At 44.1% G+C, this 26,330-nt stretch overlaps 2 protein-coding genes and 1 long non-coding RNA gene across 3 annotated transcripts; all 3 read right to left on the bottom strand.

The window, feature by feature from the left end:
* Positions 1 to 11,786: 11,786 nt before the first annotated feature.
* On the bottom strand, positions 11,787 to 13,187 carry LOC127300061 (uncharacterized). Its single transcript, XM_051330141.2, has 3 exons — positions 12,748 to 13,187; positions 12,535 to 12,642; positions 11,787 to 12,437 (listed from the first exon to the last, which is right to left on the bottom strand). Exons 1-3 carry the CDS (start codon positions 13,116 to 13,118, stop codon positions 11,975 to 11,977), a joined length of 942 nt encoding a protein of 313 aa, XP_051186101.1. The 5' UTR covers positions 13,119 to 13,187; the 3' UTR covers positions 11,787 to 11,974.
* A 2,619-nt stretch (positions 13,188 to 15,806) lies between these two features.
* Positions 15,807 to 18,802, bottom strand: LOC127300062 (uncharacterized). The gene is made up of 2 exons (XR_007850901.2): positions 18,120 to 18,802; positions 15,807 to 16,327 (listed from the first exon to the last, which is right to left on the bottom strand). It is a non-coding gene; the product is annotated as an uncharacterized lncRNA (long non-coding RNA).
* A 4,129-nt stretch (positions 18,803 to 22,931) lies between these two features.
* LOC127304830 (uncharacterized) lies at positions 22,932 to 24,165 on the bottom strand. The gene is made up of 3 exons (XM_051335407.2): positions 23,803 to 24,165; positions 23,542 to 23,652; positions 22,932 to 23,417 (listed from the first exon to the last, which is right to left on the bottom strand). The coding sequence occupies exons 1-3, from the start codon at positions 24,135 to 24,137 to the stop codon at positions 23,072 to 23,074; spliced, it is 792 nt and encodes a 263-aa protein (XP_051191367.1). The 5' UTR covers positions 24,138 to 24,165; the 3' UTR covers positions 22,932 to 23,071.
* Positions 24,166 to 26,330: the final 2,165 nt, after the last annotated feature.

Below are 26,330 nucleotides of genomic sequence, written 5' to 3'. Positions count from 1 at the left end.
GAGTATGCTTATGTTGGGAGTAGTAATAATTTTATGCATGAGACTCATGATAAGAATGTTTCACTTGATAGTTATATCGTTGAGTTTGCTCATGATGCTACTGGATATTATTATGAGAGAGGAAAATATGGTTGTAGAAATTTTCCTGTTACTAAAACACCTCTCTTTTTGCTGAAAATCTTGAAGCTGCACTTGTTTTATCTTTCTATGCTTGTTGCATTATGCTTCATAAATTTGTTTATTTACAAGATTCCTTTTCATAGGAAGTGGGTTAGGCTTAAATTTGTTTTGAATTTTCCTCTTGATGCCCTCTTTTGCTTCAACTCTTATTTCTTGGTAGTGCATCATTAAATTTGCTGAGCCCATCTTAATGGCTATAAAAAAAGCACTTCTTGGGAGATAACCCATGTGTTTATTTTGCTACAGTACTTTTGTTTTATATTTGTGTCTTGGAAGTTGTTACTACTGTAGCAACCTCTCCTTATATTATTTTATTGCATTGTTGTGCCAAGTAAAGTCTTTGATAGTAAGGTTGATACTAGATTTGGATTACTGCGCAGAAACAGATTTCTGTCTGTCACGAATTTGGGCAGTGTTCTTTGTAGGTAACTCAGAAAAATCTGCCAATTTACATGTGTGATCCTCAGATATGTACACAACTTTCATTCAATGTGAGCATTTTCATCTGAGCAAGTCCAGTGCCTCTAAAAAATTCGTCTTTGCGGACTGTTCTGTTTTGACAGATTCTTCCTTTTATTTCGCATTGCCTCTTTTGCTATGTTGGATGGATTTCTTTGTTCCATTAACTTTCAGTAGCTTTGTGCAATGTCCAGAAGTGTTAAGAATGATTATGTCACCTCTGAACATGTGATTTTTGATTATGCACTAACCCTCTAATGAGTTGTTTTGAGTTTGGTGTGGAGGAAGTTTTCAAGGATCAAGAGAAGGAGGATGATACAATATGATCAAGGAGAGTGAAAGCTCTAAGCTTGGGAATGCCCCGGTGGTTAATCCCTGCATATTTCAAGAAGACTCAAGCATCTAAGCTTGGGGATGCCCAAGGCATCCCCTTCTTCATCGACAACATTATCAGGTTCCTCTAGTGAAACTATATTTTTATTCCGTCACATCTTATGCGCTTTACTTGGAGCGTCTGTATGTTTTTGTTTTGTTTTGTTTGAATAAAGTTGGATCCTAGCATTCATTGTGTGGGAGAGAGACACGCTCCGCTGTTGCATATGGATAAATATGTCCTTGGATTTACTCATAATATTCATGGCGAAGGTTGAACTGCTTCGTTAATTGTTATATGGTTGGAAACGGGAAATGCTACATGTGGTAATTGGTAGAATGTCTTGAATAATTTGATACTTGGCAATTGTTGTGCTCATAAAGATCATGTTTAAGCTCTTGCATCATATACTTTGCACCTATTAGTGAAGAAATACATAGAGCTTGCTAAAATTTGGTTTGCATGATTGGTCTCTCTAAGGTCTAGATATTTTCTGGTAAGGGTTTGAGCAACAAGGAGGACAGTGTAGAGTCTTATAATGCTTGCAATATGTTCTTATGTAAGTTTTGTTGTACCGGTTCATACTTATGTTTGCTTCAAATAACCTTGCTAGCCTAAGCCTTGTATTGAGAGGGATTACTTCTCGTGCATCCAAATCCTTGAGCCAAACACTATGCCATTTGTGTCCACCATACCTACCTACTACATGGTATTTCTCCGCCATTCCAAAGTAAATTGCTTGAGTGCTACTTTTAAATTACCATTCTTTGTCTTTGCAATATATAGCTCATGGGACAAATAGCCTAAAAACTATTGTGGTATTGAATATGTACTTATGTATCTTATTTCTTATTAAGTTGCTTGTTGAGCGATAACCATGTTCCTGGGGACGCCATCAACACTTTGTTGAATATCATGTGAGTTGCTATGCATGTTCGTATTGTCTGAAGTAAGGGCGATTTATCATGAGTTGAATGGTTTGAGCATGCATATTGTTAGAGAAGAACATTGGGCCGCTAACTAAAGCCATGATCCATGGTGGAAGTTTCAGTTTTGGACAACAATCCTCAATCTCTTATGAGAATATTATTTGTTGTTGAATGCTTATGCATTAAAGAGGAGTCCATTATCTGTTGTCTATGTTATCCCGGTATGGATGTCTAAGTTGAGAATAATCAAAAGCGAGAAATCCAATGCGAGCTTTCTCCTTAGACCTTTGTCCAGGCGGCATAGAGGTACCCCTTTGTGATACTTGGTTAAAACATATGTATTGCGATGATAATCCAGGTAATCCGAGCTAATTAGGACAAGGTGCGGGCACTATTGGTAATCTATGCATGAGGCTTGCAACTTGTAGGATATAATTTACATACTACATATGCTTTATTACTACCGTTGACAAAATTGTTTCTTGTTTTCAAAATAAAAGCTCTAGCACAAATATAGCAATCAATGCTTCCCTCTGCGAAGGGACTTTCTTCTACTTTTATGTTGAGTCAGTTTACCCATTTCTCTCTATCTTAGAAGCAAACACTTGTGTTAACTGTGCATTGATTCTTACATGCTTGCTTATTGCACTTGTTATATTGCTTTGCATTGACAACTATCCATGAGATATACATGTTACAAGTTGAAAGCAACCGCTGAAACTTAATCTTCCTTTGTGTTGCTTCAATGTCTTTACTTCGAATTTATTGCTTTATGAGTTAACTCTTATGCAAGACTTATCGATGCTTGTCTCGAAAGTACTATTAATGAAAAGTCTTTGCTATATGATTCAATTGTTTAACCATTGTATTTACCATTGCTTTGAATCGCTGCATTCATCTCATATGCTTTACAATAGTATGATTAAGATCATGTTGGTAGCATGCCACTTCAGAAATTATCTTTGTTATCGTTTACCTACTCGGGACGAGTAGGAACTAAGCTTGGGGATGCTGATACGTCTCCAACGTATATATAATTTCTGATGTTCCATGCTTGTTTTATGACAATACCTACATGTTTTGTTCACACTTCATAATGATTTTATGCGTTTTTCGGAACTAACCTATTGACAAGATGCTGAAGTGCCAGTTCCTGTTTTCTGCTGTTTTTGGTTTCAGAAATCATAGTAAGAAAATATTCACGGAATTGGACGAAATCAACGCCTAGCATCTTATAATTCCACGAAGCTTCCAGAACACCCGAGAGGGACCAGAGGAGAGCCACAGGGGGCCCACCCGTGTGGGCGGCGCGGCCAAGGAGCCAGGCGCGCCGCCCTACTGTGTGGTGGCCCCGTCAGCCCTCCGACTCCGCCTCTTCGCCTATAAGTTGCCTCCTGACCTAAATCTTCGACACGAATAAGCCACGGTACGAGAAACATTTCCGAGCCGCCGCCATCGCGAAGCCAAGATCTGGGGGACAGGAGTCTCTGTTCCGGCACGCCGCCGGGACGGGGAAGTGCCCCCGGAAGGCATCTCGATCGACACCACCGCCATCTTCATCACCGCTGTTGTCTCCCATGAGGAGGGAGTAGTTCTCCATCGAGGTTAAGGGCTGTAGCGGTAGCTATGTGGTTCATCTCTCTCCTATGTACTTCAATACAATGATCTCATGAGCTGCCTTACATGATTGAGATTCATATGAGCTTTGTATCACTATTAATCTATGTGCTACTCTAGTGATGTTATTAAAGTACTCTATTCCTCCTCCATGATGTAATGGTGACAGTGTGTGCATCATGTAGTACTTGGCGTAGTTTATGATTGTGATCTCTCGTAGATTATGAAGTTAACTATTACTATGATGGTATTGATGTGATCTATTCCTCCTTTCATAGTATGATGGTGACAGTGTGCATGCTATGTTAGTACTTTGTATAATTGTGTTGGTCTATCATGCACTCTAAGGTTATTTAAATATGAATATCGAATGTTGTGGAGCTTGTTAACTCCGGCATTGAGGTGCTCTTGTAGCCCTACACAATTAGTGGTGTTCATCATCCAACAAGAGAGTGTAGAGTGGTTTTATTATGTGATCATTTGTTGAGAGTGTACAGTAGTGAAAGTATGATCCCTAGGCCTTGTTTCCAAATACTGCAATCACCGCTTATTTACTGTTTTACTGCATCTCTACTTCCTGCAATATCTCCCACGTCAACTGCACGCCAGCAAGTATTTTCTGGCGTCGTTACTACTGCTCATATTCATTCATACCACTTGTATTTCACTATCTCTTCGCCGAACTAGTGCACCTATACATCTGACAAGTGTATTAGGTGTGTTGGGGACACAAGAGACTTCTTGCATTGTGATCGCAGGGTTGCTTGAGAGGGATATCTTTGACCTCTTCCTCCCTGAGTTCGATAAACCTTGGGTGATCCACTTAAGGGAAAACTTGCTGCTGTTCTACAAACCTCTGCTCTTGGAGGTCCAACACTGTCTACAGGAAAAGAAGCGTGCATAGACATCATGAAGCCACGAGCCACGAGACGCGCCTTATATTTATCAACAGAACAATCAGGATGGAACTTTGTTTTGAAAATCCACTTGCTGCCGACAATGTTAGTACCAGGAGGACGCGGTACCAATATCCATGTCTGATTAGCCTGAAGAGCAGCGAACTCAGCTTCCATAGCAGTACGCCACGCCGGCTCGGAGAGAGCGGCGCGATGGGACGCTGGTTCCACCAAGAAAGCTCGACGTCGGTACAGATTATACCGAACCGTACCATCCTTATACTCCTTGGGACGGTATATGGCATTACGCTGTCGGGTGACAATAACTCGAGCAGGAGGTGGTGGTGCTGAGGTCGAGGGAGCTGGAGATGCCGGCGGGGAAGAGCTCGATGGAGGCGATGCAGCGCGAGATGGGGACGACGCTGGAGGCGGCGAAGGAGTCGTGTCTGTCAAGACATAGTCAGGCGTTGTGGCCGCACGGGGCGTCGATCTGGGCGACGTGGCTGCATGGGAGCCGGGCCCGAACGCGCCCGCCGAGGCATGCAGGTGCAACGGCGCGACGTCGATCGACTGTGTCGCTGCGGAAGTAGGGGCATCCGAGGGGGATGCGGGTGTAGTCGCCGAGGAAGCCGGCGCATGATCCGAGGCAAGGACGTCGATCGGTGAGGCCGAAGGCGCGGAAACCTGCATAGGAGAACTAGCAAACAAACTAGGTGCATTAGCCAATAACAAGGTTATTTCATAATTACGCGTGTCGGTACTCTGTGTAACGGGTTCATCAGAAGGAAACGACACTGAAAGCAGTTTAGATACATCAACTGTGGCACCGGGAGTAGCATAGGGACGTCGAACACAACGTCGCGAGAAATATAGACACGACCAGTAGAACGATCTAGGCACTTGTAACCTTTATGCATGGGACTATATCCAAGAAACACGCACATCCGAGACCGAAACTCTAGTTTGCGAGAATTATACTTACGCAGACTAGGTCAACACGCACAACCAAAGGTGCGGAGAAACGAATACTCGGGAAGCATGTTCAGAAGGCGAAACACGGGTGTGGCATTATTGATCACCGGAGTAGGCATCCTATTGATAAGAAAACAAGCAGTAAGAAACGCCTCATCCCAAAACCGAAAGGGTAGGGAAGAGTGTGCGAGAAGAGCGAGGCCCGTCTCGACTAGATGACGATGCTTGCGTTCGGCGATACCGTTCTGTTGAGAAGTATGAGGACACGACACACGATGAGCAATGCCGGTGCGCTGAAAATAAGCGTGTAGACGATGATACTCACCCCCCCCCCCCCCAGTCCGACTGAACTGAGCGGATCTTGGCATGGAGAAGGCGCTCAACATGATTCTGAAAGGTGTAGAAAATACTCTCAACATCAGATTTGTGTTTGATCAAATAAATCCAGCAGTAGCGACTATAATCATCGATGAAGCTCACATAATACTTAAAACCCCCAGAAGAAGGCAAAGCAGGACCCCAAACATCATAATGAATAAGCTCAAGTGAAGATGTAGAAACACGAGTAGAGTAATTATAAGGTAATTGATGACTCTTAGCACGCTGACAAGCATCACACACGGAAGACTCAGTGTTTGAGGAACAAGGTAAATTATTGGAGCTAACAATTTGATGAACTACTTTATTTGAAGGATGACCAAGACGCCGATGCCACTGCTCGGAAGACAGTCGAATGCCAGAAGATGCTTGACGCCCAGACGCCGAGACACGACTGAAAGGAAGGGGGTAGAGGCCACCACGACTCCTACCGCGAAGAAGGATTCTCTTCGTGACCTTGTCCTTGACAAATAAAAAATATTTATGAAACTCAACAAAGATATTATTGTTTCAGAGACAAGGCGATAGACAGAAAGCAGATTAGTGCTAAGTCCAGGGACATGAAGAATATTCTTGAGCTCAATAGGCGATGATGAACCAGGTAAACGAGAGTGACCAACATGCGTAATAGACAAACCTGAACCGTTGGCGACTTGCACTTGGTCCGTGTCGGTGTAGCGTTCCTGGACAGTCATGCGACCCATGTCGTTGGTGAGGTGGTCAGTAGCGCCGATGTCGAAGAGCCAAGACTGGCCGGTGCCCGCCTGGTAGGCAGCACGGTTGTCCTCGTATTGGAACGCCTGGTTGAAACGTTGTTTGCACTGAAGCGCCTCGTGACCCCAGTACTTGCAGATTTGGCACGGCTGCCTATTACGACGGCGGCTGCCCTTGCCACTGCCGCTGTTGCCGCCACCACCACCGCCCCCTTGATTGGGACGGTTGCCGCACTGGCCCTGCGGCGGCTGCTGCTGACCACCACCGGTAGGCTGACCGGTCGGGCGGCTGCCGAAGCGACCCCCAGTATTGTCACTAAACGGACGCCCCCCCCCCCCCCCCACGGTTCGCATCGCCTTGCCTAGACACAGCATTGGCGGAGGTGGAGAACTCGGGAGCTGCAGAATTTTGTTCGTTGATCTTCTCGCTGTTGAGCAGCATGGAGTAGAACGCCGACAAACTGAGATTATCGGCGTTGGCGGCGGCAAGCACCGTGAGCGAGTACTGAAGGGACGCGTACTGCGGCCCGAGACCGACGATTATGTAATCCACCAGCTCATCGTCGGTGATAGGGTGGCCGGCCATGGCCATGGCGTCGGCATATCCCTTCATCTTGTGAAAGTAGGCGTCGGCGGTGAGATCGTTCTTCTTCTCCGACGTCAGTTGGTGCCGCATCTGGCGCGCACCGGCCCTGTTCCGAGCCAAGAACATGGTCATGAGGCATCCCCATACGGACGCCGAGGTGCTGCGGCCGATGAGGTGGCCGAGTATCTCCTCCGTCATAGAGCCAACGAGGATGCTAAGGAAACGCTGATCGGTATAGAACCAGTTGGCGTAGTCCGGGTTGGGCTTGGTCACGGCATCGACACACAATCCTTCGGTGACCGTAGCCGGTGGCATCGTAGCCGAGCCGTCCAGGAAGCCGTACCATCCCTGGCCGGCGATGTTGGGGACGACTTCCATCTTCCAAAGCAGGAAGTTCGAGCGGCCGAGGCGGACCGTGATGGTGTTGAGGGTGGAACCGGTGGGGGCGGAGATGATGGCGCCGGCGGGGATGGATGGAGCGGAGGCGGAAGCCAACGCGCCGGTGGAGGTGGAGAGCTGCAGTGCGGACGTCATCGCGCGCGGGGACAGAAGCTTAGTGCGGCGAAAGCCTGCACGGGAGAGAGGCGGCGGCGGCGCTAGGCACGCGCGGCGGCGACGTCTTAAGGGAGGACCGACAGAAACCCTAGGTGGATCATCGGTCGCTCTGATACCAAGTCAAAAAGAATTATTTGCCGTGGTTTGCCCCAACCGGCTGGCATCATTATATATGGGTAAATACTTGTACAACAAGAACACACACGGTAGAGAATACCGGAACACACACGTTACCTATACAATGCCATATACAACTCTAACATGGTGATTTGCCAGTACCCTGGATCGAGATCTATTTATCACTTTCACATCCAACCAAAATTATTTGGATTTGAATTAACTTCATAGTGGAAGACTTATGTACAAAGATTGTAGTTCAACCTTCAAGATGAACAATTGTTGGTGTTACCAGCATCATATGATATTAGTAATCTGTATCTAGAATTGGCATATAGAAAAAAAAATTCACTGAACGGGCGACGGCGAATCAATTATCTGAAGATGCCCATGATCTCACTATGCAAAATTTCAAACTAAGTGCACCTGACACTCGAAGACAAAAATGGAAACAAAGAGAAGGCAAAAATAAAGATCTATTAGGAGGAACTACAATGACCATCCAGCAAGTGGTGAGAAATACTACCTGAGAATACTGCTAAACATGGTCAAAGGTTGTAAATGATTTCAAGACACCAGAAAAGTAAACAGTATTATACACCTGGCTTACAAAAAAGCAAACTATTCTGCTACATGGTTGAATTACTTGATGATGACAGAGAGTGGGAGTATTCATAAACATCACTTTGGGATTCTGCACAACAAAAAGAAAACTATTCTGCATAGTACTTCTATTTTGTGAGGTGACAGATCAAGCAAAACAATGAGAATCTACATGGAAATTAGTCTCTCAGGACATACAATGATGTCACAGGATAATCTTGAACTTTTAAGCACTTCAGCCATGTCTGACAAAACAAAACTCACGCTTATAGATGGAGGCATTGACTTATGCAATGGCTTGAGAAAATGTAATACAGCTAGCGAAGTGGTTCATCAGAGCGTAAATAATAGCAGTGACAAACACTGGGAACAACAAACAAGGTCTATATTCCAGGAATAATCATGTTACCAACTGAATAAAATGGATTCTATTGACGAGGAGGCAATATCCAATATGAGTTTGTTTTCAAATATGATAGACAATAATCACGGGCAGTCACAAAAAGCTGATGGACTATGTTTACCAAAGCAAGTGTTCACCTAACATTTGCACAAAAAGCTCTATGTAGCAGCATAATGCATCACAAGTACATATTGGCTAAAAGTCCCAAGAAAATCATTTGGCAAAAATATAATGGGTACAAGCAGATCCTTTAGTGCAAGAGACCTTAGAATGTTTTTTTTAACTATATGTAGTACTTTTTTACATTAAATCAGATCTTTTTGCTGACCTACATTTGCACAATTATTCTTTAGATATATGTTGTGTATTGTTGTACCTATACTAGGTCTCAAACAATAGGTAAACGGTACATTGCATAGTCAGAATGAAAATATTGACCAACAAGAGGAACATGTACCTTCCGTTTAAATGAACGCATGTTCAAAAGCGTGCGGCTCAATCCCACCAAATAATACATCCAGAAATTCTTGCCAAACAAAAAATTTCAGAAGTACACAAGCGTTGTTCTTCCATCCTCAGAAATATGCAAACTACAAGAAAAATCATGTAAAATGTTAGCAACTAATTAAGTATTACTCAAATAAATTACAAATAATCCCAAATCCTAGAAAACTAGAGAAGGAAAATCAAGACGCAACGCCGAGCTGCCGACTCGTGGGCACCTACTTCACAAGTTCACATCAACACCGGCACTGGCAAACACCATCCGCATATCACCAGTTAGCTACCCACTTCCTCTGCTTCGGTACTCTACTTGATGGGTCCTTCCCTCAACATTTCAACAACAACATTCACACCTCACCGGCGAAGCCGCATCTAGATGCAAAAGAACGGAACACGGGAGGCGCAAAAGGAGTGGAATCAGGGTGTGGAGACACCTAAAATTGAAGGGAATTTCGGGATGATAGAGATGGTGCTGATTGCCAATTCGCTTTTGCTCAGATTTGGAGCGGACTGGCCCTGCCTCTTCGTGTAGTACAACGATGGGCAAAGGTAGATGATGCTTAGTGAATGGATAAGACGCGGCCCTTAGACATTCCATAATAATAATGTTTCCAAATATTCCCTCTGTCCAAAAATGATGTCTCAGCTAAATTTGAATATATTCAGTTAATAAAGTGGGTTTACATACATTTAAATTTTAATAAAGTTCAGACATCAATTTATTAACAAATAAAGTAAACTCCGTGCTTACTGATAATGCTAAGATTTCGATAGTATATTATCATGCTCCCTCCGTTCGTAAACATATATTTTAATTTTTTTAAATTTAACTATTATATACTAAATAGTTTCTACATAAATCTAAATTTTGATAAATCGAAAACATCTATTATAGATAGAGGTATTATTATTATTATTATTATTATTATTATTATTATTATTATTATTATTATTATTATTACAACTACTGCCATTATTCAATTTTCTTCTTGCACATAGAGAATTTGGTGAAATTTTAAATATTCATATAGAACTAACATAAAAAAAGTGTACAACTAATATCATCATCTTAGAAAGCCAAATTAAAAGAGATAGTAAAAGTTCTAAATTGTCTTCTCGACAAGTTTATTTAAAGCGCCATGTATAATATCAGCCGTTTTAGGGATACGGCCATGTTGATAAATTTGTATAATTTTTCACATTTTAATGTGTAACCAATGAAATGCCAAAAAATATTAACATAAATTTGTATTCAATATGTGTCAAGAAAGAAATTTGCTGTGTTTGGTATTCCAGTTTCACCAATTTAAATTACCTCAATATGCAGCAAAGAATGTGTATTACAATAGAAGTATAAAAAAGATAGATATTATGCCTACTTCAAATTACTATGATCTGCACTCAAGCTACCTTGGCACGCAAATATGTAACTTAAGGTTCTCTATCATGAAGCATAATTATATGGTACATACTATGCATAACAATAAAAAAAATAGAGATATGATCAAGCCTGTGCGAAGCACAGGTTGATGACTAGTGATCATAATATGCTTTATAGATGACTTTCTTCTCATATTCTATGAAGACTTATTTGTATGGAAGACCGTAAGATCTCCAGGCGTCCACGTGGAGTCCTCCCTCCCGAACCAACTTATTAGGGGGGGAGTTGTAGTCCACGTGGACTATTCCCTCCATTTTTGAAATGGTCAAGGAGGGCACATGAGGCCATGGCCCATGTCCCTTCCGAAACTTTTCCCGATGTTCTAGATCCTTCTAAAACCATGTATGCACTTTTCTCGATGTAGTTACTCCTGGCGGCTTTTATTTTCCGCCTCAACGCGATCGCGCCTTCTAGGCGTATGTCTCGGCGTTTAAAACTGTCACGACCCGTACGATATCAGAGGTAAGATAGAGATCTCTAGTTCAAGAGTTTGTAGGTGTTGCGTTGTGGATTCATGTTTTTTAATATAGGATCTTTGTCAGATTTTTACTGAATATAATAATAATAATAATAATGGCATGAATCAATCGATGCAGAGGCTGGAGCGAATCTCCTTTTCAAAGCAAAAGAACCAACCCAGAACCAATAAAAATATGAGCGGCCTATATTGATGCGACGTGTAAAGCCTTTTAGAGCCTGGCTGTGAAGGGAAATGTTGCATTCAATTCTCTAGTTCAAACTTCTGACTGAGTCTCGGTTCATGAAATTTATAATTAAATATATATGGTTATGCACCAGATAACCAATTACGCAGTTTTAATGTAATAATGTCCATAAAAAATGGATCCATAATATCGCAATCAAGCATTGCCCATAGATAATTTAAGATGATTCCATAACTTTGGTCCTCTCATAGCGAAGCATAAATATCACCCCTCACATGATTCGAGTTTGGCTTCAACTTTGGTGTTCCCTCCCTCTCTGAATTTTGGTCCTGGTAGACGGTCAGGATCTCTCAATACCTCTTGGTGGGTTAACTTAGGGCCCGTTCGAAATGCTGTTTTTAATACCGGGCGGAGCTGGATAATATAGAGAGCATGCAGGATTTTCAGCGTGGACTGGATAAGTCCGTAATAATTACCTACGGTTTTACTAAAACACAGGGAAACCAAGCGGAAATTTATCCTTTCAACTTTGGTGGTTAATGGGGTACGGGGGGATACCGGAGCACACCTTCGAGTTTTGCTCTTACCAACCATACTTTAGGAGGTCATGCCCATGCGCATCTATGGCCCAATCGGTGTCCAAATCGAAGGGTGAAAATCCAGCCTCGTCATATATCTGATCGTATGTGTTGACCTCTGTATTTTCCAGGTCTGCAGCCATGTCCAGCAGCTCGCAGTTGCTCGCGATGGATGCCGTCCGTTGGTGGTGGTCAACTACAACCGAAGTGCAGGTCACCGAAATGTTGCTGCACTGGCTGTCGCTCGGTGACAGCTTGCCAGCGCCGCCGCCACTGCTACGGCCTGTGCTCTCTGTCTTGACGACTGCGGCATCGGTGTCGTTACCGGCCGGCTTGCAGGTGTGTTGCCCGAAGTAGACGACGGTGTACATGGCAGGGTCATCGGTGCCGCCGTCCTGTTGGTACTGCTGCACTGTCTTTGTTGCTCCGCAGTCCTGTTCTTGCTTGTAGGTGCATTTGTAGTAACTCCTGCTTCATTCAAATCCATATTATTGGCCGTACAAATTAAGGTCAACTTTTTGCAGTTCGATTGATTGACGTGCGTAGTATATATTGTACTATGTACCTTGGGTGGTTTGCGTTGTTGATGAGCTTCTGCCCATACTTCCTCCACTGGTGGCCGTCGTAGTGAGGAACAGGCGTTTCAAGCGTCACAGAGTCATTAGCTAATCTCCTGCTTGATTAAACCAATAAAATCATCAATTAAGCATGCAATGATTGTAATGGATCCATCAATTAGTATTTCTCGACAAATTATGTTGTGCTCTACACAACTCACCTTCTCTTGTGTTGCTGGCGATTGGGCTTGGCACTGTCGCCGTTGCCGCCGCCAGAGAGGATCTTCCTGACTCTCCTCTTGTCGTCCACCCCCGTCAGCGGTGGCACATCGTCGCATTTAGAACGATCGAGCCGAAGAAGCTTCAGCTCGGCTATAGCCTTGGCTGAGCAGTCCAGTATGCTCTCAAACATATGGGCGACCACCTCGGCCTGTTCGCCGCCGGCAAGTTGGAGCGCCGGCAGCACAAGGGCGCGCAGCTGCGTCACCAGAGACTGCTCTCTAGCCATCTCCCTCAACACCGCCGCCGACCGGTCATGGTCGTTGTCGCAGACAAGCCTCGAGCTGCTGGTGCTGTCCTTGCTTTGCCTCATCTCTCTCAAGTCTCAACTCTCAACAACCAATTCCCCTCACCTGGATCTAATTGTGTGCCCGCTGCTTAGTTGTATGACTTCTTTTACAGTACCTTTTACCACACCTGATGAGGGGAGAGGTATGATTTAGGCAACGGTCAGGATTAAACGGCCCAACAGCCCAGCAAGACGTAGATAATAGAGAAAAAAATTAAAAGTAGCAGTTTTGACATCGGCCCAACAATTAGCCTAGCACGCGACCCCTATCTCACAACTCACACCCGTCATCCTGCCTGGAGCGCGACCGCCGCCGCCGCCATCGACATCCTCAACATCCCGTCGTCCTGCCTGAAGCGCGACCACTACCGCCGCCCTCGACACCCGGTCCTCCTGCATCGAGGGCTATCGCTGCCGCCGCCATCGACTCCCCGTAGTCCTGCATCAAGGGCGACCACCGCCGCAGCGGATCGGCCCGGTCCTGCAGCCAACGGAAAAATAGGCACGGTGTTTGTCTGGCTTGCCACTTGCCATGGCCAGCATCCGCAGATACACTGAACACCATATTGTGGATGCAGGGCGACAAGGCTGCAACTTGTTTTGTCCATATCGGTATTCAAGGCATGAGTATGTTGTTCATGTGCTGTGGGTATTGGCCTATTCCTAGGTTTGTAACTAGTCCCTTCATTGCATCTTTTAGAGAGAATAGTACACAAATGACTTGCAGAGATATGAAATCGTTGAGTCAAATCACCATAGGACCAAATTGCCGGAATTCAGTAACTAGTCCTGGCTAGGCAGCAGGCATAGAGGGTGGAGTTGGCTACAGTGCTACTGCTATTGTTGCAGGAAATAAGAAGACTCCGAAGAGTTACAAAGTTAGGTTCCCAGTACCAATGATTTATAAGGGAAATAGTAAAAATTGCAGTATGTTCACGCTAACCTAGTATAAGATAGTATTAGACATCCCTTGCATTTGGTCATGGGCCAGCTGAATAGTGAGATATATTCTGGAGGTCAGCCCTATCGTGCGTGGCCGGCGAGCGACGCCACCAGTAGGTCGATGCTGCCGCAACATCAACAGAGGCCAGAACCAATCTCGCCGGCAGGTACATTGAGTTGCATAAGAAATTCCTTCATCTTTCTGGTGGTATTAATAGGATCTTTGAACTCTAGGAGCTTCTACAGGCATCTCAAAGCCCCAGTAAGTTTCAGTTCACCGTGAACTTTAGTTCCAGTGAGATGTTAAGTCATTGATCTAATTTAGTACCAACCTGTTGTATAGGCACAACATATGTCTGAGTGAGAAAGCTATGCCAATTATATATATACAATGATAGTAACATATCAACAAGGATAGCTGTTATTTTGGTCAACCATTGTGAAATCTGCCACAAGCCTTGAACTGAAATTATGGAAACTAACTGCTCATATGATAAATTTCATTTGAGTATGTTCAATCTAGACACTCTAGTAGAGACCATTGTGCAGTTGAGAGCAGCAAAAGACAGTCAGGACAACCGAAAGAACAGTCTGCCCGTAAGAGTTAACCTTATATTTGGAAACTTTGTCCAACTATGTTAAGTCCTTATTGTAGATTTGGATATAAGATATCAGTGATTGGAGGAAAAATTAAAATTCACTGTGTGTATGCCTGGAATTCCTCTAGACACTCTGAAAAATTAAAATTCACTGTATGTATGCCTAGCATGCAATTTCTTTTGCTAGTGCAGCACTATTGGTTTCCCTAAGATTTATGTGCATCAGTGTTGTTGGGTTTCGTTTAGTCCATGATTTGGTCAATGATAATGAGAGAGTTAAGATGCTGATTTATGGATGCTAATATATTAACTCCTATTTATTCAGGTACATTGACTGTACGGATGCTGCTCAGGGGATTCTTGATCTCTGCTTATGCATTTGATAGCTGCTCCTTCTTGATCATGGATGTGTTAAGTTGATTCAAACGGCACACATGTTCATGGCCATAGTTAATTTGCAGGATCAAAACAAATGTTTTCTTGCTGCTTTGAGTAGAAGCCCATAGTTAATTTGCAACAAAAAAAACTCAGTATTGCTGGTGTTTTTCTTTCTCCGTTCCATGTACCCCTTGAATGAAATGAAATGATGGCTTAGTGAAAGGTCTTGAGAAAGAGAGCATTTTCTCCAGTGAAATGATGCATCAATTAAAATTTGTAGGGAATATAATACTTTTTCTTATTGTACACAAAGTGTTGTCAGATCTGGTAGTTTTTACATATGCAATGTGAATGCTCTTGTCTATCTGCAAAATCTGGAGGGGGAAATGGACTGACCGGCTTTGACGTTACTGGGAAAGATTGCACTTGTGGGGTTCGGGGTCTAGGTGAGGGTGGTGGACTGGTGGTACCAGAATTTGGGTGCTTGGAAATGCTACGGAAGAACAATACATATGTAGTCGACAGTCAGGTATGTTTTGCACGGACGCGGTATCCGTCTCTCTGGATGAGCCGACAGAGCCCATTGTTGGCTAAGGAAAATATGGCATGGAGGAGCTGAAATTGTACCACCTTTGTTAGGTCGCCTGACCCATTTTAGACACCAAAATTGTTTTGATCCTTTTGATCTATACCATGGACACAAAAACGGCTGTCTTGGTCCTGTTGATCCATTTGAGCTGGACCACAGACACAACAGCAATATGTAGATGGTGAGTTTCAGTGTGCAACTGAATTATTTCAAAAGTATGATAAATGATATCCAAATTGTATTACTCATCTGGTCGGATTTAATCGACGCAACGTTTGTGCCTAATCTAGGCTAATTAGTATACACGCTCGCGTCAATCTTATCAGACTGGAGGGAGTATTAAATAACAAGATCTCTGTATCAAACGGAATGAAAAATTGAAGTAAACAGTACTAGTACCAAACTCGATAAAAACAGCTAGTCTAAAACATGACAAATTCAAGTAAACACCGGAGAAAAGCTGATCATAGCAACTTCTAATCACGCATCGCCATGAAATCCAGGTCTGTGCCGTCAATCTTGCTGCGCCAGGTCTTAAACTTGTGCTTGCAGCTCAGGTCTTCATCATCGTCAGGGTAGAGATGCTCACAGCAAGCGTACTTTAAATTAATCAACTCGCTGACACGCGATCAGCGAGCATTCATAATTGCTGCTGAACTAGGCCACCTTCTTAAGATACAGCCAGTGAACATCTGGCGCCGCATGTGCCGATGGCTGGCAAGTACCTACGACATGAAGGCTAAATACTTTGTCATGAAATATGGCAGACATGTTGCAATTTCTCTGCAGGATGTGGAGAGCTTAATGGGACTGCCCTCTCAAGGGCATGATATACAACCTATAGCGTCCCAAAGAACATCTAATCTACACGCAGATCTAATGGACAAAAGAAACCTTAAGGAGACCAAGGAAACTGAAATCACGTATAGTTCCCTCCTAGAAAAAATGCAAAATAAAGAGTTGCCACTAGAGGAATTTTTACAATGCTTTGTTTTATATACTATTGGGAAGATATTATGCCCTACTACAGGTTTAGCAGTAAACTCCAAGTACCTTAGTCTGGTTGATAGTGTTCAAAAAGTTAGATCGATTAATTGGGCAAAATTGACAGTTGACCATTTTTGCTTCACTCTAGGTGACGATGAATCAGGACATTGTCCCAAGTATGTCACTTGTGGTGCTATTCTTCGAGTCTTTGCTTTGTTTTCCATGCATACTGGACATGGTTGGTGCTCTGCCTTACTGATATGGTTGTGGGATCTTTCTATGCATCTCTTTCAACTACCGTTGTGGGCATGTTATGGCCACCCATCATTTATAAAATCATATTCTGTCCTTTTGGTTTCCATGTTATATGATTACATGTCCAAGTTATGCCATATTTAGGTCCTAATAATATATTGTGTTTTGCCTTCATTCCACCCATTTTACCTACATATTTCTGATAGTTAGTACAACTTCTTAGCTTCTGTTTCTAATTTTAATCCTCCTATCATTTATGTAAGCAGTAGCACTTATAAACAGATTTATCATCTTCACGTGTGTGATGTGGTCTTCTAACTATGACTTTACTCTTGCTTTATTTTCTTTAACAGTGAAATACTACCGCCAACAGCAGGTAACTAACCTAATCTGGATGAAACCTGGACACAGCAAAATCACAACTTCATATGTGATTTCTCTTTTAGCTGATCAGAATAGCTAGGCTGTTGTCATTCCAAACAAATCAGTCGACGCAACATTGTGTTTGCACTAGTCGACAAATAAATAATGAAGCTCTTGCTATAGCAGAGAACTAACTGGACAATGCAGTTCGATGATGCTTATAGAGACTAATAATAAAAGAAAACAGAAACAGAGCTGATGAAGCAAGCATGAATTACTATGATTTTCTTGCTACTGGTGATCAAAGCCACCAACGAGGCCTGGTAAAAATTTATCATGGAAACATTCTTTTTAAATTAAACTTGCTCAGTGGATTTTAAACTGATTTTTCAAGAAAGAACAAGACATAAGGCTTACTATATTATTTGTATTATTAAAAAAAGTGCAAGCCATAAGCTTCAGTACAACTTTATAAGCATTGCAATCTTTATTTTGCTCATCAACTTGAATATTACTTATGCACACAATATCACTTTTGTTGTATTTGAGAATTATGATGAGCATACAAGTAGCCTAACTACACTTTTGTTAACAAATGGAAGGGTTCAGATCTACCATACTACAGAAGAAAAGAAATGGATGAAACAAATTTGTAAATTGTTAAAACATATTCTAGAGGGCAAGAATGATGTATGGCACCTCTTTTCCATGTTTTGTCAGCCAAACGGCAAAATGTGCTGTATTAGCATAACTACTCACACTTTATCTCCTCATTTCTTTGGCATTGTAAACTTTTATGCATCAAGCAAATTGTTGTTTCCACCAAAAATGACACAATGGTGTAGTAAAATTACCAATGCCAATACCCTATACTGCAATTTCAGTATTCATTTCAGAATGTGGTACACAAACCTTACAGGGAGCCTGTCGGTGTCTTGTTCAGAGAGCTGGCACTCGCTCAGTGACCCAATGTTGGCCACTACCCACCAGGCAGTCGCCCAGAGCCCAGGCACACCTTCCTGGCACCCGCACGAGCGCCGGCCCCCTGGTTGTTGTGGCCACCTCGCCGCTGAACCCCTATGCGACGAGAACTGCACGCCGAACCCCGTCTTGTCGCTAGGGACGAATTCCTGTCCAGCTCGCAGTCCACCACGGTCTGGATGCCGAGGACGACCACCGCGAAGGACCGACGCGGGAGAAGACGACGCGCGGGCGACGCCTCACATCGTCGGCCTCCTCCAATCTCATGCGCCACCGCCGAGCCAGCACGGGCGCCGCGACGCGATGACCGCCACGCAACGCACCCGGACCACTGTGAATACCTCGGGCTTCTTTGCGTGCGAAGAGGGCGGCGAGCACCATCTTCAATCAGTGGTGAGGCCAAGGGCGCCGCGGGCCGGGAAGAGGGCGCCGATGTTGCGCTTCCCCAGAATCGACCGCCTTAGCGACCGAGGATGTCGTCGCCGGCCAAGGGAGCGCGGCCAGGACATGTACGGGAGGGGCGGCGGAGGGGAGGAGGTGGATATCTCGCAAGGACGCCGGCGTCGGACTTGTGGATTGCCGGCCGCACCCAACCCAGCGAGTTCGCTGATTTTTTTTTTTTTTTTTTTTTGAGCGAATCGAGTTCCCTGATGAACGAGGATATCCACACATGTGTCGGGCTGTCAATTGGGTCGTGGGCGTCTACTGGGCTGGGCCCAGATAGGGCCTCTTTCTAGTTTGCTGCGAAATTTGGCATCGGTATGATACATACCTCTCTCGTTTTTGAGAGCAGTATGATTTCTTTTAAGCCTTTGGATGGACTAAAATAGATGGCTGTTATTGATTTGGGGGTACCACAAAAGAACTCTAGTGTATATATATGGTGATGGAACCACGTAAACTATAAGCCCTCTGCCAACTTGCCCATAAAATTATTCCCTAATTAAGCTCCATATGCGTGTGTAGGCAGGAGGGGGATCGATCAAGCACATGTGATAATTCGGAGTCAGACTAGGAAGCTAACTGTGTGTGCGGTTTAGTAGTATTTATGGTGATAGAACCGCGTAAACTAGGGGGGCCCTGCCAACTTGCACATAAATTTGCCCTAATCGGCTCCATGCATGCATTTGTAGTGTAGGATTCCAGCACGTGGGATCATTCAGATGATTACCAAATTAAACTGACGCATACATCGGTAGCATGATTTTAATTTCATCTGCATCAATGAATGGTCAATGTCGTTTGTGTTCAGCAGTTTCCATCCCACGATCAAATTAAACAGGTCTGGCCAGTAATCCGTCTTGTTCGACCAAGACAGTTAATCGTCTATATATATTGCCATTTCCCCACGAAGAAACATATGCTGTTCAGGATTTCAGGTAGCTTAATTGTATGCTTCGGTCCGGTTGCAGCCTAATTGTATACTTCATCAAGAAACACATACGCACGATAATCGCGTCACCCTGTGAGAAGCAAGATAATGTCACCACAATCTCGTCACCTCCTCATATGTGGACGAGAGCCCGAGACTGAGGTAAAATTGGTAAATTATGACTCTCTCGGGTCGTCTGCAAATTCATTTCGTTTTCATTCCCGAGCTCAGTCTGCAAGCGTGTGTGGGATGATTCGAATTGTATTTTGGAGTGTAATGCAACCAGCAACACGTTTATCTACCCCTTCTTTGTTTCTTCCAGTCGATCAGATGGTCAGAAAAAGCGAGAGTCTGAGCTCAGTGGTATGGTACCCTTTTTGTCGTCGAGATCGAACCTAAGCCCATAGACTTTGTAAAACAATGAACGAGCAATCACCATCGAAAAAGATTACGTTCGTTCGTCGCCACATCCCTCCTTTGGCTCTTCATTGTGACGGCCTTTTGCTGAGACCGCTAACTGTTAATCGTAATATTATACTCCATTTTGATGAGGATGTGGAGGATACTATTTCTTGGACGCTCACGGATAATGGCCAATACACGGCGGCTTATGCTTACTTAGCCCAATTTTTTGGAGCCATGCCTCGGAGATGAAGGACCGTTTGGAAGATTTGAGCACCGCCCAAAGTGGAGTTGGCTTGCTTTTCAAAATAGGTTTTGGACAGCGGAGTGCTTGCAAAAATGAGGTGGCCCTAATTGTGGCACTTGCCCTCTTTGCAAGAGGAGCGCGGGATCTATTGACCACCTGCTTGTCCATTGTCGATACATCAAAAGAATTTGCGGCCTCCTCAAAGTGTGGCTCGGTCTATATTTCCTCGACCTCCACATATGGCACACGATGACTCTTCATAAGTGGTGGATTCATACGACAGGTGCTTCCACAGCAAACCGAAAAGCCATTGTCCATTGTTCTCCTCACCTTTTGGGAAGTTTGGAACGAGCGAAATGCTAGAGTTTTTGGGCATAAACATGTGCTACCAACGGTGATTTTTGGGAATATCAAGAAAGATTTAAGACATTGTGTTGCCGTGGGCGCCAAGCGTGTGAGTGATTTGATGCTGCGAGAGTAGGCCGAGTTGTAATATTTTCCTTTTCTATCATGTAAAACTCCTTAATTAATAAAATGAGACAAAGCCTTTGCCTCCATTTGAAAAGAGTAGGCCACATCGGAGTATATTAACTGCAACTTTGATCAAAAGACACTACTAATAACTGTTAATTGTAATATTGTACTCCAAAACTGCAACTTGAATTCCTTTGAAAAATATTCAGATTTCATAATTTTGTTTTATTGTAGGTACTCACACATTTCTTCCGTTCGGGTATTACAACTTACAAGCCCCTACTGAAAAAATGCTGATAACAATGCAACAACCAAGAAGCATATTAGTACATTACTACAGTTCCCTACACACCAGCAGTTCGCTAAATTACGTTCTACAATATTACAGACACTTGGAACGTCCGAAAAGAAAAGCAGCACCTCGGCTGTCTACGGTTTATTATGCTCAGTATTCCCTTCCGGCTGTTGCCTCACAATGGCGAGTTCCTTCCACAGGTTAACCACCCTGCCTAAGCTACCATTTCTTTTGAAGTGGGCCCGCCTCCTGGCCGCCACAACGTTGTCCTGTATTGCCACGGATAATGATATTTATCGAGGCTGAGTTTATGCTAGCTGCAGCAGATACATTAGGTAGATTCCTGTGCTGAGTCGACGCTGCCCCTTGCACATGCAACGACAAAATGCACGAAAACGAATTGCAGCCTGCTTAAGCATATAGTCCAACGCACCGGGACTAGTCAACTATATCTGATTTTGGCCCTATTTTCAGGAAGGAACCTGCATCAATAAATAGAAAGGGAGTGGCATGCATCCTGATCACCTAATGGCAGTGGTTCAAAAGATAGGACAAACAGAAATATGCTACATATACTGTATTCCCCTTAATTATGTGCTGACGTTCACAATACCACCAGGCCTAAATTAGCATATATTTAGCACTAAAGGTTAGTGCCGCCGATGATCGACGACACTTACAGAACAACTCAAGCCGGCGATCGACGACACTTACAGAACTTACAGAACAACAGAACAACTCAACCCATATAAGCAAATATGTTCGCGGATCACAGAACAACTGATCATGGCGAAATGTCCGTGATCCACGAACATATTTGCTTACAATCCTCAAGCCGGCTCCCAATTATTGAACAATATTTATCAGATAAAAAATCTGTTTAAACTAGGTGCTAAGTTTATTTTAGGAAATGGCTGCCATATTCTGTTCTACTCTTACTGGTGAATGGGGAGAGCAACCTTAAATCCATATAACCAGCAGTTGTTTCATATTTGTTCTTCGCTGGAGATCTCTATTAGCCAAGTTTATCGCTGTCATGAGTAGCTTATCTTTCCACAGATCTTTTGGACCTGCTGAAATTAACCAATGCCATTGTATGTATGCTAAAATTAAGGACTCCAAACCTTTGGATGAAGAAGGCAGAATGTCCTAATATCTAGATTCATTGGGTCATTTTTCCACACACTCCTTATATCAGAAACTTAGCCAGGGCGCGGTTGGCGCATTTGCCAAGGACATTTGGAATCTTCTGATCTTGTTGAAGATCAAGATTTTCCTCTGGAAGCTAGCCAAGGTTCGTTTCTCGTCTATTGGGTTTCATAGCCATAGGTTTGTTTGTCGTCCAATGAAAAAATGTACAAGCGTTGGGGGCCTTCAAATATGAATTTTCCCTTTCTGGTAAACCATACGCCGTAGGTAACATCTTCTTCAACTGTGAAATGCCCAAATTCATGTGAAACGGAGTTAGGGCTATATTGGGAGTCTCATGCAACCCATATTTGGTCGCAGACTGAAGTTAGTGACTGAATAAACTCTATCTTGACTCAAATATTAATCCGATGATATGTACCTTAATTTTGTGGCATATAGCACGTTTTCTAGGTCAAATTATGGATTTATAAAGTAGTCCCTCCGTTCTAGAATGTAAGACATGTTTTTTTTGCATGGTCTTTAATGCATGACTTTGATCACCGATATACACCAAATTATATTGATTGAGAATGGTAAATGGTATGTTGCATCTGTCTTCAAAAAATATTTATTTTATATATTTATACTAATTTTATAGACATATTATAAGTACAAATTATAGTCAAAATTTTAAGTTGATTACTAGCAAAAAATTAAGGGCCGGCATATTATATTTTAGGACGGAGGGAGTACTTGGGAGCATCGCACATCTTCATGGAGGGAGTACTACTTAGTGAATATTCACTTGTGCAGATATGTGTTTGTTTATTTATTGAAAAATCTGCTACCATTAGGGCAAATTTGCAATCTGCATACGTGGAAAACCTAAGAATTATTAAAATTAAAATCCACCATGCAAGGGCAAAGAAATGCCTGATCTGAACTAACATTACTGCTACCTATCATATCATCTCCCAATTAAGAAGAGAATTGTTGAACACTTCTAGCAGAGCCGGTACATCCAATTCCGTCTCCCACTCTGTGATATCTGCCGTTAATTGTGCTGTTTTCCCACTGCTGCGACAGCCAGTATCTACAAGATCGGGCAGACAGTCGCTAGTGTTGTTGTTGCTTATGATGTCGCTGGCCTTGCAGGTGTGATCACCGTAGTACACCACAGTGTATTTTGCAGCTTCATCCCCATTGGCATCTGTGGAATAATTAGCACTGCCGCGGTCTTTATCCTGCTGCTGGATTGTCTTGGTTGCTGGACAGTTCCGTTCTGTGTAGGTGCATCTGTAGTAGCTCCTGCTTAATCACAAGTTTATGCATAGTGCATGATTAATTATCTATAATCATCTCTGGGCACTTTTCTAATTAGTAGGGACTTAAATATGCTCGTCCAGGTGAGCTTTGTTTAGAAATTTGTTACCTAGCATGTTGGCTTCCGTTGATGTTCTTCTGCCCATATTTTCTCCACTGGTGACCATCATAATCCGGGACATTTGTGACGAGTGATCTTGATCGCTTACCATCGTTCCTCCTACAAGATGCCAGGTATTCGTCTTGATCATGCAAATTGAAGATAGGCAATATATACAGTATATCACAGATAAACATGGACTTAATTAGCTTTTGTGAACATGTTCTATGCATAAGATTAATTTGAAACGATATATGCGCACAGACACACCTTCTCTTTCCACCAGCACTCCTACTAGGCATCCCCTGTTTCTCCATTCTTTCATGGATGACATCATCATTAGCAGTAGTGCTAGCACTGTTCTTCCTCACCAAGGACTTGTCGTCGACAGGCTCAGCGGCCGCTCCACCACGAACACTGAAGAGCTTTGATACTAAGCTGGTGTTGCAGCCGATCACATCGTCGAAGAGCTGGAGGGCGAGCTCGGCAGATCCACTATCGACGCTGTGGAGTTGTGGAAGGATGAGCGCCCGGAGCTGGGTCACGAGCTCCTGCTGCTGCCGCAGCAGCGCCTCGATCTCGGCACCATGTCCGCTATGAACCATATGCTTTGGAATCGATTTTGCTTTCTCAGTCTAGGGGTCACACGCTTCTCGCAAGCTCGTGGCAGTTATATATACTAGGAGCGAAGTTGATGTGCACCTTTTCAGAACGTTGCACGGTGATGTGTACCTGGTTGAGTTTAAAGAACGAGTGAGGCGTCCGTTTCACAGTGTGAGTGCATATGGTATGGCAACGCGCTACTGAGACTGGGCGAGCACGAGGCGTGGGAGTGAGAATTTTGACCGGGACACGGTTTCGTGCTTAGCTAAGGATACTTTCTTATCAAGGAAATAGGCTAAAGAAAGAACTCGATCACCTGGACCAGGGAACACCAGGTTGAAACGGAGGCTTACCAGAGTGTATGTGAACTTCATGTTCGTCGAGCACAGTAAGACCCTGTATACTGGTAATGAATAATTTCCTGTTCCGGGAACGGGGCTGTTGGGTAAAATCCAAATTAGTAAGAGTCGGTTTGTTACTTTTGGGTTTCCAAGTGGTCGGCTTCCATGCCATAAGTTTGTCCGTGACCTACTTATACTAGTCGCATCAAACGTGTCCTAGTACTAGTAGAATAGGAAGGTTTAGCTTGAGTCCGCTTTGATTTACTAGTTAGATAACACGTAGTAACCCTCCCGTGACGCCCCCATATAGTAAGAAAATATCAGGAATCTCCAGAAACAGATTGTAACCCTCCCGTGCCACCTCCGCGTGGCGGCCGGAGGGGGACCCTACCGCGGCTGCCGCCGCCTCCCCCCCTCTCCCACTCCCCTCCCTCGCCGCCGCCAGGGGGCGCGGTCAGGCAAAGCCTGGCCAGAGCCGGCGCCGGCGGGGATTTCCTCATCCTCTCGTGCGCGGGGGTCGGGCGCGGGTCGCCCTCCTCGGGCCAGGGTGCGGCCCTATCGTCGGGGACCTCGGTGGCGGCGCCTGGCCTCGGCTCGGCGGCGGCATGATAGATGACGAGGCGGTGGTGTGTCCTGTCGACGGCAGAGGGAGGGGTGGGGGCGGGACTTCTCCTTGCCTCCCGGCGACCGGCGATGGAGGGCTGGCTCTCGGCTGCGGCAGGGCCCAGGCATGTGCGGTGTCTCCGGACTTCGCGATATGCGCTTGGTGTCTCCGGCGGGAGCCTTGGCCGGCCTGGATGGTCGCCGGCGTTTGCGTGCAATCTGAATAAAGGCGGCGGTCCTAGGATTCCAACTTGCGTCAAGATGATGATCTGCCGGGGGTGTGTCCCATTGATCTGGCTAGAGTGACGGGTTCCGGAAGGCGCCGCCGGCGATCTTCCATGGGAGATTCACGCCTGGAGACTGCTGGATCGGGTGGGATTTGGTCATGCGCACCCATGTTTTACTCTGGTTATTTGGTTTCAGATGGAGCGCTTCGAAGTTCTGCTGGCTGTTAATATCATGGGGTATGTTCTCGTTCCGGCCATGGTGCTGGCAGAGAATGTCATGAAGGCCGAGATCTGAGGACTAGCAATGGAGGTTCCAATCTTTGGGGCGAGGAGGAGTTGGCTTGGTGTTTCATAACTTGGAGCAGCGGCATGCAAGTGGAGGCGACTGCACATGAGAAGACCAAAGTTTTACCTTTCAGGGTGAAAATCCAAGGTCTGACCTTAATTGGTTGTGCCTGGCAATGGCCTTGTTGAATGCATTATTTTGAGAGCGAGGACCTTCTTAAATGTGAAAATCCAGATCTTTTGATCGGGCGACGACAACGCTTGTGCGTTGTTCCCTTCTTGGAGGCGCCGCTTTTGTAGAAGTTGGACTTATGGTGCTGTCTTGGTGGTGTTAGTGCCGCTGTTTCAAGGATTAAACCACCGTAGCGGGACTTTTCTTTTTCTGTAATTCTTCTTTCTTTTTTTGGCTGTGTGCATCCGTAATACCGCTAGGTAAATGCGTTGTTGCAGAGGCCGAGTGTAATTGGTATCTCCGATATTAATATATGCACTATGTCGAAAAGGTATGTCAACACCCAGATTTTTAATTCCAGATGCCTATTATGTCATACATCGCAATCCCAAGAAGATTGTTTTTGCGAGACATAACAGTCGATATCACAGAACATTATTCATTACAAACCATAATAGTCTTACAACAAGGGATCTCATGATCCAATCTTAAAACAACAGTTGGTCTAAAGATCAGATACAAAACACATAGCGGAAGAAACGTAGTAGCGTCCATCTGATCCACAGG

The sequence above is a fragment of the Lolium perenne genome, chromosome 5 (assembly GCF_019359855.2).
Source record: "Lolium perenne isolate Kyuss_39 chromosome 5, Kyuss_2.0, whole genome shotgun sequence".
NCBI classification, from domain to species: domain Eukaryota; kingdom Viridiplantae; phylum Streptophyta; class Magnoliopsida; order Poales; family Poaceae; genus Lolium; species Lolium perenne.
The sequence above is the reverse complement of the archived record's forward strand: the minus strand, read 5'-3'. Positions and strand labels throughout refer to the sequence as shown.